A 20,066-nucleotide genomic window follows, 5' to 3' on the forward strand; every position below is an offset into this window, starting at 1 on the left:
CTTTCTTCTCTGGCTTTATATCCCTGCTACAATTACGACTCCCTGCTAACGGTATTGTTCATCTAAGAAGAAGCTCTCGGGATCTTCATCTTTAATCTGTCCAGTCTGAAACCTTGGGCAAAAGAGATCCTTACCTGGGCGACTCAAATCCCACAAGCTTTGGTCTGTTATTCTTTCCACACCCTGAGATTAAAGCACAGTTTCAGAACTGTACCTGAAACTACCACCCATATCTGGTTTATGATGATTATTCTCCCTTGATGCTGAATATTGGATCCATTAGAGCATGCTTCTTGCTTGGGTTTCAGAGTAAGATGGATTAGCTACCAGAACCGAAAACCTCGAGTCGATCTATGGCCATAAGAGAGAGCGTTCTCCCACTCGAAGCCCCTTCTGGTCCTCCGCCTCCCTCTTCTTGCCTGGAGGCTGAAAACCTAAATCATGGGGTTTATCTCAAGTTCTTTATTCTGGTTTTCCCATTTTACCCCTACAAAGCCCCTTTATGCCACTTTGTCTTTTAATTCCTTTTAGTTCCAAATCCAGCCTTGAACAATAATTTAAACCCCCATTTGTGTCCACTCTCCTTGATCGACCCATTCCAACATTAAAGATTTCTGGGTAATTACAATAGTGCCACTTGATCTTAGACCTAAATTGTTTAAGTTGTTAAGTGGGCCCAAAGCCATCCTAGTTTGGGTCTTCTGGGGCCCACCGGCCCCGCATTATTTCGTATCAGAGCGAATTTCCTGTCAACTCGATTTACCCCGATGGTTGCTTACACCACCCCCTCATCTGAACAGTGGACTCGGTTACTTCAACAGAATGAAGAGATATTGAAAGTGCTTAGAGCTGTCTATGTAGAAAGGGAAGCACAAGTTTCTACTCTCCAAGTCATTACCACAAGACTTGATGCCATAGAGACATGTATTCTATACCCCGGCGGATATCAAGGTCATGTTATTCATGACATTGTGATGACACCTCGGGAACCATGCTCTCATCAACAAAATGAAGGAGGAGCCTTGAAAGCTCTCCAAGCTAATCTAGAAGTGCTTAAAGCTTCTCATCTAGAGGCCATTACAGTAAGCGTTGATGCTGATGTTAAAGATGAACTAGGTGATACGATGAAGGTTGCATCAGAAGAACTGATCGACGGCCCGATTTCATTTGTGAAGCCCCGCCATCTGATTCCAATCAAAATCATATCATTTGTTGAAGACCATCAAGAGATCGTGACCGTTGATCGTCAGTTGTGCTAGATCTTTGCCCCATCAAAGTCGTTAATCGAGGATGTTGATCAAGTGGTGCTGATTCTCTCCTTCTGTAAAACTCGTGGACGAGTTTTTCTAAACATCAGGGGAATTGATGTAGCAACGCTACGATGGATCGACCAAAACCCGGTCTAGAACCCAGACCCAAAACCAAATCCAATTTGGGATCAAAGTTATTGATTTGGGTTTAAGGATATTGGAATATTCTAGGATTTTATTTTATTTGTAATCTTTTATTTTAGGTAGTTTCTAGATAGGTAACAATTTTCCAATTTGAGTCCTTCTTTGTTTCTAATTCTATTAGTCTAGATTTAGGAGATTTTATTTCTGTTTTGCTCTTTGACTTTAATTAGGAAGCTTTAATTTTAGATTATTATAAATAAGGCATGTAACCGAAGTTATGGGATGGATTATTGAAGAATGAGTTGAGTTGTGAAATTGCCTCCGTGGCTGCTCTCTTTCCCCCCCTTCTTCTAGCTGACCTCTCCCTCCCTTCTTCTTTGCTGGTTCTCTCCCAACCTCTGTTTCTGAACATTCTCCCCTGTCCTTACTCTCTTGTGCGATCACTCACCCTGCCCCCCTCTTCCCTACAATCTCTCTATTCCCCACCCCTCTTCTCCCTTTTCCTTTCTTCTTCTCTGGCTTTACATCCCTGCTACAATTACTGCTCCCTGCTAACGGTACTGTTCATCTCAGAAGAAGCTCTCTGGACCCTCAACTTTAATCTGTCCAGCCTAAAACCTTGGGCAAAAGAGATCTTTACCTGGGTGTCTCAAATCCCACAAGCTTTGGTCTGTAATTCCTTCCACACCCTGAGATTAAAGCACAGTTTCAGAATTGTACCTGAAACTACCGCCCATATCTGGTTTATGAGGATTATTGTCCCTTGATGCTGAATATTGGACCCATTAGGGCATGCTTCTTGCTTGGGTTTCAGAAAACAATGGATTAGCTACTAAACCAAAAACCTCGAGTCGATCTATGGCCATAAGAGAGAGCTCTCCCACTCGAAGCCCCTTTTGATCCTCCGCCTCCCTCTTCTTGCCTGGAGGTTGAAGACAACCTAAATCGTGGGGTTTATCTCAAGTTCTTTATTCTGGTTTTCCCATTATACCCCTATAAAGCCCCTTTATGCCACTTTGTCCTTTAATTCCTTTTAGTTCCAATTCCAGCCTTGAACAATAATTTAAATCCCATTTGTGTCCTCTCCTTAATCGACCCATTCCAACATTAGAGATTTCTGGGTAATTACAATAGTGCCACTTGATCTTAGACCTAAATTGATAAAGTTCTTAAGTGGGCCCATAGCCATCCTAGTTTGGGTTTTCTGGGGCCCACCGGCCCCGTATTAAGAATATTGACCAATCAAATCTGATATATGAAAGAATTAAGCAGCAATAGTTAGAATATAAGGTTTGTGATTAACTAAGGAAGAAGGAGAGACAAAGGACAAAAGGTCTCAATGAAAAGTCTCAGGACTCCCGTTTGACCTGACCCCTCCGTATGTCCCCTCCCCTTCCAGCAGCCCTCGCCTCCGGCCCTCCTCCCCTCCCGGCCTCTTGTCAGCCTATCCCTGATCCTTTTCCTCCTACCTCCTCTTCCATTACACCATCTTCCTCTCCACCCCTCTCCCCTGTGTCTCGGCCCTGGAACACTGTTGTCCCTCCTCCCCCTGCTCCCTCCTCCTCCTCTCCCTCCTCCTCCTCTCCCTCCTCCCCCTCTCCTCCTCTCTCTACTGGTCACTCCCTGTTCTATCACCCTCCTCAGTCCTATCCCTTTTGCTCTCTGCCCTCCTGACCCCCACACCTCTGAGATCCTTAAATTGAGAAATTGTGTGATTGGAAATTTCCTTGGTAGCCAGCCGCCCTTTTCGGTTGTTCAATCCTCTCTGCAAAAGCAATGGAAGCCCGTTGGTGCCCTCTTCACTTTACATGCTCAATAATGGCACATTCGTCAACTTCTCTTGTGCTTTTGATAAATCGACTGCAATCAATGGTAGTCCTTGGTATGTCGGCAAAAAACCCATATTCCTTCGTCAATGGGATGCGCATACCTCATTCAGCCGCTTAGAATAGACGTCGCTTCCGCTGTGGGTCTCCTTCCCCAACCTTCCTCTGCAATTTTGGTGTGCTACGGGCCTTAGTTACATTGGTTCCATAATCGGGAAACCGCTCTATTCCGACAAGCGCATGAAAGCAATGGATAGGCTTTCATTCAGCAGAATATGTGTGTAGGTTGAAGCCAACAAGATTCTTCCCTCCTCCATTACTGTTGAAGACGGTGAAGGCCACTCCTTCACTCAGGAGGTCATTTACGACTGGGTGCCCCCAATTTGCACCTTGTGTAAGTGTTTTGGTCACAAAACTACGCTCTGCTCAAAGAATACTTCTGCAGATACTTTGACGCCGACGACTCCGTCTCCACCTATTGCCGATCATCCTCTTGAAGCCTCCTTTGTTGAATACAGAACAAGGAAAAATCATAAGGGTCCTGGCCGTTGGCCGACACTACCGGAACCTTCTGCTGCTCGCTCGATTGGCTCGCCCTCCATGTCGACTACCTTGAAAACTTCTGATGTGGCTTTGCCCACCAGTCCGATTAATGTTGTGCTTCCCGATGGTTGCAATCAGTTCTTGGTCCTCGTGCCTACTGAGGACTGTCCAATCACATGCGTTTCTCCGCTTGGTTCTCCTCTAGCCCCTCCTGCCATCTCTGAACCCACTGCTTCCTCAAACCCTAGACTTTCACCAATTCTTCCCCTTCTGAATCCTTCTCCCATCTCCTCTGTACCTTCTCTTTCTTCTTCCATCCCTATGAGTCAGTATCCTAACCCTCTTAACCCCCACTTTGGTCCGGTCCAATTCCTCTCAATCCTTCTTTCCTCTGAACCAATTGATTCCGGTCCAACTATTGAATACATTCTCTAAATTCCCAACTGACCACCATTTATATTCGGGTAATTTATATAACCTAACTGATCCAACCAACCTAACCTTATCCTCCCCCTCGCCCGACCCGCCATCTGGGCCCATCCACATCCAGGCCTCCACTATTGACTCGACCCTCTCCCCCTATCTTGACCCGACCCTCTCCCACTATCTTGACCCGCTTGGATCATCTCCCTTGCCCACGACTAGTTCTTGGTCTCTGCTCCCTCCTGTCTACTCCACCTTGCCTATGCCGATGATTGTTACCTGCTCGCCTTCTGATGACACCTCCGCTCACCACCCTGGGCCATCTACTGCTCTCGGCCTTGCCTCCTCGGCCCTCGTTGATGATGCCTCCTCTCTGTCTAATAGCCATCGTCGCCCCTGACATCGCTGCCTCCGTTGGAACATTGCCCTGCCGTGCCAGTCTTTGTTGTTGCTCCAGATACTACTGCCACTGCTCCAGATGCCGCTCCAGCCATCGTTGCCGTCGCTTGCCCATCGATACTTGTCTCTTGTTGCAGTCGCAGTCGCCTGCTTCTTGTTAGTGACTCCACTGTTGTTGCTCTCTGCCGTCCACCTACTGCTCCCGCTCCAGTGAACCGTTTCAACTGCCATCGGGGGGCCTCTGACTCCCCCTTTGGGAATCCTACTAGGCCCCTGATTGCTCCTCCGCTCACTGATGGCTACTCTATGTCGCTGCCCACTGCAGCCCCTAACTTGCCCTAAAAATCTCTGGCCTTGGAAGGTCCCATACCGTTGACTTCTTCATCGGAACTCATCCACGACTTCGCCCTGGTGGCCATACCCACCCCTTCTCCTTTGGCTGCCTTGGAAGGCTCTTCTTCAGGCTACGGTTGCTATGATCCCACCTCCCCTGTGCTGCCATTGCCGGTAGTGTTAGACCCCACCCTACCTATAGCCTCTTTGTTCCCGACCACCCTACGCTTGACTACCACTCCCACCACCTCCCCTCCCCTTCCTACTATTCCCAAAACCAAAAAGAAACCTGCCACAGCCATGAGAACCTCCATTAGAGCCAAGACCCACCCTCACCCCCAACCAACTTCCCCCCTGTCATTGGATATAGCCGTAGGTCTTCCTCCAAAGCCTCTCCCCGTTCCTCAGAGCTTGTGCTGCCCCATCACCCCCCTCTCAATGATCCTTTGGACCATTTAGAACGTCCGAGGGCTCAATTCCTTGGCCAAACAAGCTGATATTCACTCCCACATTCGATCCGCCAAATCCAATCTTTGTTGCCTCCTGTAAACCCGTGTTCTTGAAGATAAAGCTAGTTGCATTGCCTCTTCCATTGCCCCCCTCCTGGTCCTTTGCCTCCAATTATCTTCACAGGTATAATGGCCGCATTTGGATTCTTTGGGACCCTTCTTCTCTTCATCTATCTGTCCTCTCCTCCTTTACCCAATCCATGCACCTCTCCATTTCTCATCCTTCGGGCTCTCTCATTTTCTTCCTCTGTTGTTTATGGGCATAACTTAGCCTCCCTCAGGCTCCCCCTCTAGAATGACCTTCACTCCTTTTGCTCCCTTCATGGGATCCAGCCCTTGGGGGATCGCAGGAGACTTCAATGTTGTCCGCTTCAGTTATGAGAAACATAGACAAAACCCTATGGACACCCAGGTTGTTTTCTCCTTCAATGACTGTCTTGATGATCTTAATCTTAATGGTCTCCGATGGTCTGGGACCAAATTTCCTGGCACAACAGACGGTCAGGAATCCTTCGTGTTGCTTGTAAGCTGACAGGGCCCTTGTCAATGAAGCCCGGCTCAACTCCTTCCCTTCCTCTCATGCTTCCTTTGATCTCCCGGGGATCTCCGACCATAACCCCATCTCCATCTTTGTCCTCCCCTTCTCCTCCTTCGGTCCCAAGCCTTTAAAGTACTTCGATATGTGGTCCTCCCACCTGGACTTCCTCCCGCTTGTCCAGGATGCCTGGAATATTCCTATCCCCCTCTCCTCGCCGCTCATTTCCTTTGCCAGAAAGCTTAAAAATGTCAAAAGTGTTTTGAAGGTTTGGAACTCCTCTGCTTTTGGCAATATCTCCTCGTGAGTCTCTGCTTGTCGTGATAAGCTTCACTCGATTCAACTCAAAATTCAATTGGATCTCCTTAATCCTAAGCTTGCCGTTGAAGAAAGGTTTTCCTCTGAGCTCTCCCTCCTCTTGATTCAGGAAGAAAGTTTTCTCTGCTAGAAAGCTAGGATCAAATGGCTTGATCTTGGTGACTCTAATTCTGCCTTCTTTCACCGGTCCCTCAAAGCCAGGCTCAATGCCAATTCTATTTTCTTGCTCCTTTCTTCCTCTGGTATTGAGCTCTCTTCCCCCACAGACATCAAATCCGAAGTTGTCTCCCATTTTTCCAGTATCTTCTCCCCGTCCATTCCCCCCTTCCTCTCCCCTTATTCCCCGTAACCTCCTCAACAAATTTGTCCCAGATGAGCTCCTTCCCAGTCTTCACTCCATTCCCTCTGAAGAAGAAATCCTTTCCACCATTCTCTCCCATAAAGCCAACCGTGCTCCGGGTCCGGATGGCTTCCGTATGGGCTTCTTCTCCTCTTGTTGGCATATCATCCATAAAAATCTTATCCTTGCTGTTAGGACCTTCTTCCTTTGCACAAACCAGAATGGGGGAATCAACCACACTTTTCTTTGCCTAATCCCTAAGAAAGAGGTTGCCAATTCTATGAATAATTTTAGACTCATCTCTCTCTGCAATCTTCTCTACAAATTCATTGCCAAAATCCTTGCCAATAGGATTCAGAAAGTGATAGATTCCCTGGTTAGCCCAAATCAGTTTGCGTTAATTGTTGGTAGGAGCATTCCAACAATATCATTCTCTGCCATGAGATTGTGAGGGGTTTTGATCGTAAATCTCACTCCTTTGCTGCTCTCCTCAAGATTGATATCCATAAGGCCTTTGATACCATTAGCTGGAATTTTATCTCTAAGGTCCTGCTTCACATGTCATTTCCCCCTACCTTTGTCCATTGGGTCCATTGCTGTATATCTTCCCCCAGATTCTCTGTCTTAATCAACGGTAGCCCTGCCCGCTACTTCCCCTCTTCCAGGGGTATCCGCCAAGGTTACCCCCTCTCTCCTTTTCTCTTCTCCCTCTCTATGGAAGTTCTCTCCTGCTCCATCCAATCTGCCACTAACTTGCATCTGATCTCTCCCATCCCGAAGTGCAAATCCATCTGCCTTACTCACTTTGCCTTCACTGATGACATCATGATCTTCTCTAAGGCTAACCCTCCTTCTATTTCTTCTATCATGGATTCCCTCCGCTCCTTTGAATTGCTTTTGAGTCTCCGTATCAACCTCCACAAGTCCATCCTCTTCCTCTCGAGTGTCTCTGAAGCTACCCAGGATCTCCTCCAGATCACGGGGTTCTCCCGTGGGTCCCTCCCGGTCAAGTACCTTAGTCTCCCCCTCATCTCCTCTAGACTCTCTGCTCATCATTGCTTCCCCTTGCTTGACCTCCTTTGGAAGAGGCTTCAACTTTGGAAAGCTAAGCTTCTTTCCTATGCTGGGCCTCTCACCCTCATTAGATCAGTTCTCCAGTCCATGTATCTCTATTGGTCTAGTATATAGGTCTTCCTTCTTCAACCATCAAATCCATTGAAAGTCTCCTCTGTTCCTTCCTTTAGAAGGGATCTAACACTTCCAAGTTTCTTCAGCCCATCACCTGGGATAAGAAGGTCTAGGTATTAGGAAATCAAGGAAGTCAACTCTGTGGGTATCTTTAAGCTCATCTGGAAAATTGTTTTTAAGCAAAAAAGCATCTGGGTTGACTGGATCCAATCTTCTCTGCTTAAAAACAATTCCCTTTGGACTACCCCCATCCCCGCGGATGCTTCCTGGATATGGAGGAAAATTCTCAATCTTCGTCCTCTTACTCTCACTGCCATTACCTTCTCCATTGGTAATGGCCAATCGACCTCCCTCTGGCTTGATCCGTGGCACCCCTCTGGCATTCTCTCCTCTGTGATTATGCCCAGAATTATCCATTCCTTGGGTCTTCCTTGGTATGCCCCTGTCTCCTCTATCCTCTCCCCTCTTGGTTGGTCTCCCCCCCTTTCCTCCCTCCCCCTCTCTAACCTCTGGTCCTCCCTTCCACCAATCCCCCCGGGCACCGAGGAAGAGATGATAAATGCATCTGGCTCCCTTCTTCCACTCGGATATTCTCTTCTACTTCTGCTTGGTCCTTTGTCAGATCCTTTGGTCCCACTATTCCTCGGTAAAATCTCGTCTGGTTCAATGGCCATATCCCCAGTCACAGCTTCATAGTCGGGCGGTGCCTCTCTAACTGCCTTCCCACCCAAGCTTTTCTCACCTCTCGTCACATCCCTGCCAACCCCTCCTGTTGCCTCTGCTCTTATAGCCTTGAAGACTCCCCTTACCTCTTCTTTTCCTGGCCCCTCACTTCCTCTGTCTGGAAGAAAGTCCTCTCCAGATGTTGGCCTTCCAGAAGACCTATTCTCCCTTTGGATAGGGAATCTATTTAGGTTGATATGACCTTCGTAGGCACCACTATTTGTGACACTATCGACAAGCTTGCCTTCTCCACTATCATCAATCACCTCTAGATGGAGCGCAACATCCGTAGATGGTCATCTCAGTCCTGTCCCCCCGATAAGATTTGGAAGGCCATCTTCTTTGATGTTTCCTCCAAAATCCGCTCCTTCCATCTTAGGTCTGTCCCCAATTCCCTTAGGAATAGACACATTATTGCCTCTTGGAACCTCCCTACCGGCACCAGCACCATCCCCACTTCTTGATCCCCCCCCCCTTTTTTTTGTGTATCCTTTGTCCTTTTGGCTTGCGGGTTGGCTTTGTGCCTCACCTTTTGTTATTAGTTTTGCTTACCCTCTGTGGCTGGCTTCTCCCTTTTGGTTGAAGTTTCCCCCCCTCTTTTTCCTCCCCTTGTATATTCTTTCTCATCTTTGGTTATTAATTTATTTAATTATCCAAAAGAAAAAAAAAAGGAAGAATGAGAGAAATAGAGAAAAAGAATGGGTTGGAGAGGAAGAAGATGAAGAAGAAGAATGGTAGAATATGTGTGTTGTGAGTAAAGTCTCACTAACACCAATATATTACTTCACTAATATATTTACATGATATTACACATACCTCCCTAATGAGGGAAATTACACATACCTCCCTAAGGAGGAAAAGGAAAATAAAACATATAAGGACAAATTACTATACTGCCCTTAGGGAAACATAACTAATATCTCTAACACTCCCCCTCAAGCTGGAGAATAAATATCATGCATTCCTAGCTTGGACAGCAGAGAACTGAACTAATGATGAAGACGACACTTTGTGAAGATATCAGCCAACTGATCTCTAGTCCTCACAAAAGGTGTGCATATGTAACCAATGTCAATCTTCTCTTTAATGAAGTGTGTCCACCTCTATGTGCTCTATTCTGTCATGCTGCACAGGATTGTGGGCTATACTTATGGCAGCCTTGTTGTCACAATAAAGCCTCATAGGTGCCTCAGTATCAAATCTCAACTCTTGGACTAGCCTTCTCAACCAGAGAAGTTCACACACTCCATGAGCCATGGCTTTAAATTCTGCTTCTGCTCTAGACCCAGCCACCACAGCTTGTTTCTTAGTCCGCCATTAACTAGGTTTTCACCTACAAATGTGCAATAACCTGATGTAGATCTCCTATTCGAGATTGAGTCAGCCCAATCTGCATCAGTGAAGCCTTCTATCCTCAGGTAGTCATGCATAGCAAAAAATAGTCATTTTTTTAGAGAGGACTTCAAGTACTGGAGAATGCGGTAAACCGCATCCAAGTGCCCACTCGTGGGAGCATGTATATACTGACTCACTACCCCCACTACACAAGTAATGTCTGAATGAGTCAAGGACAAATAAATGAGCTTCCCAACTAGCCTTTGATATTTCCCTGCATCAACAAGAGAAGGGTCAGCATCTTCTTCCAGCTTATGATTCTACTCAATAGGAGAACTTGCAGGCTTGCAGTCTAACATTCCTGTTTAATAAACTTCCTTTGGCATATATTTATGCCCTTATTAGATTTAGACACTTCAATCCCCAGGAAATATTTTAAGGGTCCGAGGTCCTTAATCTCAAACTGTTGGACTAAGTAGTACTTCAGATTGGCTATTTAAGTCTTGTCATCACTAGTTACCACAATGTCATCCACATAGACAATCAAGGCTATAATAGTGCCATTACCACACTTGGTAAACAAAGTGTGGTCAGCCTGACTTTGGGAATAACCATTCTTCAGGATAGCTTATTGGAACCTTTCAAACCAGGCCTTTGGAGACTATTTAAAGCCATACAGGGCCTTCTTAAGAAGACATATTTTTACTACAGCAGAAGGGAACTTAAAGCCAGGAGGAGTTTGTATATACACCTCCTCTTCTAAGTTGCCATGTAGAAAGGCGTTCTTCACATCCAATTGATACAATGGCTAATCCCTATTTGCTACCAGAGACAAAAGGACCCTTATAGTGTAATGCTTAGCCATAGGAGCTAATGTCTCATAATAGTCAATCCCATACACTTGACTGTATCCTTTCGCCATCAGCCTTGCTTTGTAGCTCTCAATAGTACCATCTGACCGGTACTTGATTGTGTAGACCCACCTGCATCCAATTGGAGTTTTCCCCCTTGGAAGGTCAACAAATTTCCAGGTACAATTTTTTTCAAGGGCCTTCATTTCATCAGTCATGGCTTGCTTCCACTTAGGGTCAGACATAGCTTCATAAATATTCTTGGGAATAGAAGCAGATGGGAGAGTAATGGTAAATGAGAAGAAGATGATGAGCCTCCTAGTTGAGATATGATCCGTAACACTAGAATCAAAAACCCAAGATGGTGTTGTGGAGGGGGTAGATGAGGAAACCTATAATGCGGAAGCTGAGGAATCTAAGACTATGAGGGAAGACGATGATGAGCCTCCCAGTTGAGACATGACCTTGCGGAATGCTGCAATATCCTCCCTAGTAAGGGATTTGTGCTCTGCCTGTGGGCTAGGAGTAGACCCTGAAGAAGCATGCTCGGGCTCAACACTGTGGGCTCTAGCTCCCCCACTACGTCCACCACTAGTACCACCACGCATGCCAGAAGGTCGACCATGAAGAACCCAACATCTATCTTTGGTGTGCCCAAACTTCCTACAATGATCACAGCATCTATCATCCCCACAAGGTGGGCCTTGGCCTCTGCCACCACCACACCAATCTTTCTAAGAACTAGTAGTAAGAGTTAACCGCTCAAGAGGAGGACCATGTGCCATGGCCACCTGCTTGGTCTCCTCACTCTGCAAATAGCTACACACTGCATTAAGGGATGGAAGTAGAGACCGACCCTATATCTGTATCCGGATCAGCTCATACTCACCAAGCAAAATAAGAACACGCTCCTTCTTAAGTGTCTAGTAAACCTTAGCTTCATCCTTAGGATTGGACAATTGGAGGTCTCTATAGTGATCATACTCCTCCAGTCCTCCCAAAGAGTAATGACAATGTTGTAGTACTCAGAAATGGTTTTATCTCCTTGCCTTATGCCAATAACCTTCTGAAGTAATTGATAAACCTTGGCCGAATCACCCACACCATCAAAGGTTTTAGAAATACTATCCCAAATATCCTTGGCAATTTCTTTCCTCATAAACCTTCTTCCAATTTCAGGTTTCATAGAAAAAATTATCCATGTCATAACAGTGGAGTTTTCAATCTCCCACTTTGGATATGTCAGGTCATCTGGTTGAGGAGCTTTAATAGTACCTGTAACATAACCTAGCTTTCCCTTACTCCGCAAGGAAAGCTTCACAGAATGAGCCCAATCCAAATAGTTGGTGTTGTCCAACTTTACAATAGAGATTTGAGTATGAGGGATATAAAAAAACATAGGAGTAAGAAGGGCACTACTCAATGCACTGGCTGAAACATCACCAAAGAGGGCTCCAAGTCCACTATCTTCAGACATCCTATGGATAAGGAGCCACAAACACAATGAGGAGTACACACTCTACCCAAAAAACCCTTCACAGATACTCAGAGATAAATCCCACAAAGGGAAGAAACACTATGCCAAAGGAAAAAACTGATCAACACATACTTTAAGAGAAGCAAGATAGGTTATAGCACTCCACATGACCGAACAAATACAGTTCATAGTCCAACACAGCCAAAATCTATCATAAAGCACATTTGGAAGCTAATAGGGTATAGTTATTAAGGCGCTACTAAGGTGAGCTAATGCGTTTTATTTGGGTTAAGGGGTGAGCCGCCTTATCGGCAATGCATTATTTTATTTATTTTTTATTTTTTTTATGTTCCATTTCTATGTTTTTTAGTGGCTTGTGTACAAAAGTCTTGTACACTGCGTCACACCGAATCACATAAAAGGAAATATAATCGAAAGGAACCCTTGGTCTCACACGCCTTGGCTTAGGGTTGAAAATGAAACCCTTGGCAGCGGTAATCATCTCCATCGATTCCGGCTCCAACAACATTCTTCTGGCTACCATGGCTCCAGTGATTCCTCCTCCGGCTACTCCAGCTCTAGCAAGGTAAGTAAAATAGTGTAACAGACTTCTTCTTCTTCTCTCTTCCCTTCTCTGTTTTTCCAATTTTTTTTCAGCTGCTCATCATCTTCTTCTTCCTTCTCTGTTTGAAGAAGAACTTGAAGAAGAGCACGATGGAGCTTGATGCCGACACCGATTAAGATGCTGCTGCCATGATTAGATAGGTTCTTCAGGTATGTTTCTTCCTTCTATTCTTTTCTTCTTTTCTGTTTTTGGCTTTCATTTTTCTTCTTCTTCCAGTCTCTTCTCTATTTCTTTTTTCTTTTTTTTTTTATTATTCCAGCCCCCTCCTCTTCTTCTCGCTCTTCTGTTTTTTTCCCCCCTTCTAATACTTCTTCCAATGCTTGGGTGGCTCACTAGCTCCATTTGATGGAAACTTGGCACTCCTCCCTGACGCCCTCCTTTTGCCTGCAATTTATTTATTTGTTAATTCTTCTCATTCTTCTTCCCTTTTCTGTTTTGTGTCTATCTTTTTTTTTTCCTTTCCATTTTTTGTCTCCTCCTCCACCTTCTTCTATGCCGTTGGTGGTAATGGTGGCTAGGTTGGCTTCTACTAGTGGTGGCTAGTGGCTTTGGCTGCTACTGTCGCTTCTACTGCTGTTGTTGTTGCAAGTCTATGATTCAAAGTAAATTGTGCCTCTGTTGATATAAGTTGCAATTTTGTGATTACATGACGATGTACTACTCCTATCAAAAGCAAGCACTTTGACAATCCAAATCCAATGGCTCTTCTAGTTGATTAGGAACTAATATCCACTCTGCTTTGCACTTTTGCTTCCACGTCGATTCTTCTATATTCTTTGTTCTTTCTTCCTATCGCATGATATGTGAAAATGTTTGAATTCTTCTATATATTGATTGAGATTGTTATTAGTTATTACTATAATAATCTGTTAGTGTATATTGATTGAGATTGCTATTGTGGTAATGGTATAAATCTTGCATTGGTATGAATCTTTAATCTTATTTAGCTTATAAGTAGAATTATATAATTTTCAATATGCTATTTATGCCAAATAAAATGGTTACACTAAAAAACGACACTAGAATGCTTTATTCGATAAGGCAACACCCTATGCCCGCCCTATTGCCAAAGCGCTCCAAAAGACCATCAAACGCCTCGGTCGCCTCACCGCCTTAATAACTATACAATGGGGAGAAAAAAACAGGGGAGGGCAGTACCTGAAAAATAGTAGAAGAAGAGGTTGTGAGCTCACACCTCTTTCCCTTTAGAACCAAGGGCTTAGGGGCCTAGTAAAGAGGCCTTGGGCAATTCAAATGTGCACCACCCCCAATGGTGGCCGGATGAGAGAGAAAGGAGATTCACCAAAAAAAGGAGGGCGGTAGCCAGAAATTGGTTCTAACAGCTCCTAAACAGCTTCAGCCCTTCTAAAAAACTTCTCAAAAGTTTGCTTGGACCTTCTTTCAACCTCATCCCATAAATACTTCAAGTCTTTTCACATAGTGGTCTCTTCCTTGGAACCCCTTTATAACCTAGGGTTCCAAAAAGAGAAAATAGGAGGAAACTTGAAATCCGACTCTCAAACCAAGATGTTGAGCTCTCATACCAAGTTAGAATGTAAGGTTTGTGATTAACTAAGGAAGAAGGAGAGAAATAGAGAGAAGAAGAATGGGTTGGAGAGGAAGAAGAATGGTAGAATATGTGTTGTGAGTAAAGTCTCACTAACACCAATATATTACTTCACTAATATATTTACATGATATTACACATACCTCCCTAAGGAGGGAAATTACACATACCTCCCTAAGGAGGGAAAGGAAAATAAAACATATTACGACAAATTACTAAATTGCCCTTAGGGAAACATAACTAATATCTCCAACAGCAATAATCACCCAACAAAATAATCAAATCAAATCAGAATTGGGGACTGCAGAAATCCAGAATCTGAGAATAAAGGGCAGAACTGGGGTCAGAGGTCAGAATCTGCCCAAATTGAAATCGAGTTTTATTTTTCAGATTAAGCAATCCCACCGCTAGAATCCTTCCAAAGTTTTATTGAATGGAGAAGACAGGTCACGTACTCACACACTCACCTTTAGCCAAAAAACCAATTCAACTTTGTCTTTTCAAATCTGTCAATCGGTTACAAGTAATGCCCATATTTAAAGATGTAAACTAGGACTCCTATCTAGACTCTAAAATTGAATGTAGAGTTTAAAATTAACTACCCTTGTTGGACTAAAAAACCTGGGTTGGACCGGTTCTTGTTTTGGCCTCCAAAGTGGGTCAAGTTGAGGTTATGGCCCTTTCCTGAACTACATCTCAGGTTGAAGCATGTGTTGTAGGCTTGTAGCACTGGGATTGTTGTAGCAGTCAAAATCAAGTATTGAGCAACACAAGACACTAGGTATGCCATTGCTCCGTGAATGTAGGCAACTTGCCAAACCACGTATATAATGTGTCATGTGGATGTGATTGTAGACTGAATATTGAAGTGCCATGGATTGTCCTTGACTATAGAGTGGGTATGCTTTGTCTGGTAGACCTGGCCACTTGGTGGTTGCATAGCGGACAAGCATACACCTGTGTTAATGATATTGGTAAACTTGGAATTTTCCTAGGCAGTCCAAGTGTGCAGTAAGTAGTGCCAAACCTTGAGGTGATCATCAGGGTCAAAATTTTGGGGAGAAAATTCGAAGACACAGACTCACCCCCCTCTCAGTGTCAATTTGGGAATTACAATAAGCAACTGGATAAAGGGTGAAGTCAGGATTTGATCTCAGACCAGCAATATGACAACCCACAGGTTGTAAAAGGCACCAAGCTAGCATTGTCCAAGCAACAATTCTTATTGCACCATTGACATATTTGGAAAGCACTTTGTTCGCCGCCATTTCACCTAAGAGCTCAAACTCATAGGAAAGGGCAGTGTCAATGTATACATCAACACTCAACCCGCTCTTGTAGGCCAAGATCCCATGGTCCTTGCACGCGGAGCTCACGTTTCCTTCGCGTGGCAGGGAGGGAGAAGAAATATCGAGAGATCTCTTCCAATGCACTTCCCAGGAGTCAAACACTTGACTTCCCTGCTCAGATACCATGTTCGCTACCATTCATAGTTTTTAAGGTGGTAAGGCGACGGAGGCGTTTGAGGGTCTTTCGGAGCGCCTTAGCGATAAGCAGGCATAAAGCGTCACCTTATTGACTAAAGCGTTCTTGTGTAATTTTTTTATAAAACCAATCTATTTGGCTCAAATCCTAATTGAATCCTATTACTCATATGTTAAATAAATATTAAAGGTTCATATTCATACCAATGTAAGATATTCATCAAGAAAACAAATCAATAAAGTGAATAAACTAAGTTCATCTTCATCAATCATCAATCATCAATCATCATAACATATTAACATATAATATAAATACATAATTATGAAACAAAATTATAAATATAAAGAAAATAAGACATAAAAAGTACAAGTATTTATTATACTTACCTCTATGATGCTAAAATGAGTTCCTAAGCCTTAAGGTCATCCACTATATTTCTACTCCTGTCAAAGAAGAATGAAGTTCACCACTGCCGGAGCAAAATGGTCGTCTATATCAGTGGTTCTTCTTTGTTCCTTGATTCCTTCTCAAAGCTCTTTCTTAAAACCCTTGACAAAATCCAAACCCTGTTTGTGAATCATGTTTTTGTTTTGTTTGTTTTGGTTATTTTTGGTGGAGTAAAGCTGATCTCATACATCTTAAATGTTAACAAAATCATACACCTACCAATAAAAAATCTATATTTGGAATTTTCATCAAGTAATTTTAAAATGTGTTTAAAAAAAATAAAAACCCATAAGGCGCCACTTCACGTAAGGCGGAGCACTGCCTTACCATCTCTAGACCGCATCAGCGCCAAAGCGCTGGTAATGCGATGCCTTAGCAGCGCCTTAAAAACTATGCTACCGTTTCACCTGAAAAATCGAATTGTTAGGGAAGGGCAGTGTCAATTTATATATTAACACACTTTAAGAAAACATCAGGCTGGAGGAAATTTATAGTACAATATAGTACTACATTAACTTTAGACAAGAAATTTTTCCATACCATGATCCTCCAACTAACATATTATAACCAGAGTGCAATGGCATGGCATTACAGACTCGACAAATTGCGGCACACAACCTAAACCTTTATTATACAATACTTGTGCTCTTTATGAAACAGCAACACGGGAGACTGAATATTTCAATCACATACAATCAAACAATACATTGAGAGAGTTAAAAGAGACCAGTTAATTAACATGCATCACCCTTATCTTGTATGATAAAGCTTGACCCATTTCATGAAACATACTATCCAAAAGAAAAAACAAAATAGACTTTAAGCTCATAAAATAAAAAAAAGGTTCACAACCTGCAAGCGTTTACCAATAGCAATAAATGGCTGAACGTCGCCCCGCGTACCAACAATGAGCATTACTATTTGAAGTGGTGGGATACACTGATGTCCTGCTGGCTCCAAAGGTTCTTCGTCAACAGTTTCATGATGAAGACATTCAGCTGCAACATCAGAATTTGGAATTTTTACATCCACAGGAACTTCAAATTGTACAGTTCCATCATCATTCACTGTAGCTATTTGGTTCAGCAACTTGAGCTGCAAATTTTAAAGGCTTAGTCAGAAGCCCAGCAAAGAGGAATCACAAGATTAGTTTTTACTGTTAAAAAGACAATCCGTTATCTAGATAACTAGATGGAAAAATTTTAAACAAGTTGATTCACTTTAGAATAGAAACCACAAATAACAGCATCCTCATTGAACTAAACATTAATAAGAAACATCAGAACTAGTTAATAGAGATATGGAACACCAAGAGCCATTCCGATAAACAAGTTCATCTAAGGAACCTCAAACAGAAAATACTGTTACAACAATGAAATTAAATAGTCAAAAACACTTGATAGAGAACAGGCAAATGATAATTTACTGACTTGGGTTACAGTCACACCAAACCAAAAGCGGTTATCCACCACCCACTTCAGTACATAGTTGTCATGGTGTCAAGGCGACCCAAGCGTTGGAGGGGCCCCGGATGCAAGGCGAGACCAACAAGGCGCCTGCCTAACGACCAAGGCACTTGGACGCCTAGGCGATGTGATCTAGATTCATCACCAAAATAGGCTTGTTTTTAATAGGAATAAGCCTAGAATTGGGTTCCATACATGTTGGGCCTTTGATCCCATGTGTTTAAAGTATAATAGGCCACTATTATGGGCCTAAACTAGGGGTTTTAAGGTTTCATACGGATTAACTAGTTTGTTTCTTTTCATTAGTTTCCTTTTTAGTTGGGTTCAATTTAAGTTGCTAGTCTTTGTTATTTCTTAGGAGTTATGTTATTAGTTGAGTCGAGTAGTTTCCTTTTTCAGCTAGTTTCTAATTTTAGTTTTTAGGAAGTATTGTATTAGAATACTAAATTAAGGTTTCCTTTTAAGGAACCTTTTATTTTGTAATTCCCTCCCCCATCAACACTATAAATAAAGAAGAGGCGGCTTGCTGTAGCGGCTGTTGCCTTCTCCATGGAGATTTGTCTTGTGTTGATCAAGGCTGATGGAACTGGTGTTTGATCCAGTTGACTCTCAGCAGTGGGAAGCCCGAGAGGTCCTCTTTTATTTTATTATCTTTTATCTTAGTATTTTCAATCACTCCAAGCTAGCAAAATCCATCTCAGTTCATCCCAGGTAAACCACACTACTGATCTGCAATACTTTCTATTTTCTAGTTCTGAAACTCTCTTTCTTGTTCCCTAATCCATCCCTGGTTCAAGGACTTTCAACCACCTGATTATCCCCATCTTTTGGTCGAGTGTTAGGCCCCATCTGAAGGTTAGATCTCAATTTGGACCCCATCAAACCACTGGTTGGGCACTTGGGCTACACAAATCACCCACAGTTCTGCCGATTGGATATTTTGACCTAATCTCTTCTATTTTCTGAGATCGATAAATAGGTCTGGTTTGTTTCTGATTTCTATGATGATTGTTCATGTTTTATCATCTGTTCTAACCCTATGTCAGCATTTGAGTTTCCCTTTACCATTGGTTATATTCTAATTACAGAAACCGCAATTATTGGAATCGATAGCGTTGATTTTTCCAGATCTGTTTCCTTCGTGTATTCTAATCTGATCAATACTGTTGGTGCCTTGATTTTGGTGTGTTCTCTGAGAGTATCCTGCAGCATTGGTATTGGGTTGCATGTCAACCTAGTTCTACATTACGATGCCTTGTTAACTATGCTTTAGTAAGACTATCAAGAGGCAGGGTGGAAGAATACATAGAAAATAATGAACCTCGAACCAAATGATTGAATAGGGAGGAGGGAAAGAAAAAAAGACAGGTTTTTGTCTTTTCCATTTTTTAAAAATAAATAATACAAGAAAATGGGCTAAAATTCTTGTAAAACCTAAGCATCCAAACATGTATCAAGTCAAGAGCATCGGAACCTCAAATTTAAAAGCACCAGAGGCTTGCACCAATTTGTGTGTGTAATGATAAAATAATAGCATTTTCAAAAGCATTTCTGAAGGATATGAAATCATTGTTCTATTCAATTTTTTCATCACTTAATATTGGATTATGTTCTAAAACGGAAAACAGAATTTAATAGCAATCTTAAATAGATGAATATAGATTGATAATATGTCTGTAATATGTAGGGAACAGAACGACAGATCAATATATATCAGCAACTTAAGACTCCCAGCCTATAGCATAAGGCCCAAACAGTAGGAAAATCACTACAGACAGAATAGAGGAGAGATCATAGAACAGAAGATCAGACTGACCTGATATTTGTGTCAAGTTCCCTCCTCTTGAGGTATAAGGTTTGACCAAAATTTGAGAGAATTCTGATGGCTGGATGGGGCTGGACAGAATGGCTTGGGGAACAAGTTACTCCAAATTTCTCAGGAAAACAGAATTAAGAATAGGAATTTTTTAGGATGACCTTACTGGTCAATGGTGAAAATATGAACTAAGAGCAACTATAAACTGAAGAACATCACTAGCACAAGAGCATGAGCAATAGGCGATCCACCCGGTCTTCCCATTGCAAGGTGTCAATTGGATCACACCAATTCCTTTCATTGATCATACACATGAACTCTCCATGGAAGAGAAGTGTATCAACAACAGAAAGGTGGGGAAGGCTTTATGCCAACCCGGGGGGGAACCATCAAAATAATGAACAAAGTCACCACATCAAGGCCAAAGGGGAACATTAAAGTGTTTTTTTTTGGGGGGGGGGGGGGG

General features: G+C 43.1%; 1 protein-coding gene across 1 annotated transcript in view; it reads right to left on the bottom strand.

The window, feature by feature from the left end:
* The window catches only part of LOC122088475 (sterol 3-beta-glucosyltransferase UGT80A2-like), a 72,663-nt gene that overhangs the window by 20,736 nt on the left and 31,861 nt on the right, over positions 1 to 20,066 (bottom strand). Inside the window, exon 3 of the mRNA XM_042657754.1 lies at positions 17,171 to 17,413. Within this exon, the coding sequence (XP_042513688.1) occupies positions 17,171 to 17,413 (243 nt within the window). The remainder of the gene's footprint in view (positions 1 to 17,170; positions 17,414 to 20,066) is intronic.

Source organism: Macadamia integrifolia, chromosome 9, assembly GCF_013358625.1.
Source record: "Macadamia integrifolia cultivar HAES 741 chromosome 9, SCU_Mint_v3, whole genome shotgun sequence".
Classification (NCBI taxonomy): Eukaryota; Viridiplantae; Streptophyta; class Magnoliopsida; order Proteales; family Proteaceae; genus Macadamia; species Macadamia integrifolia.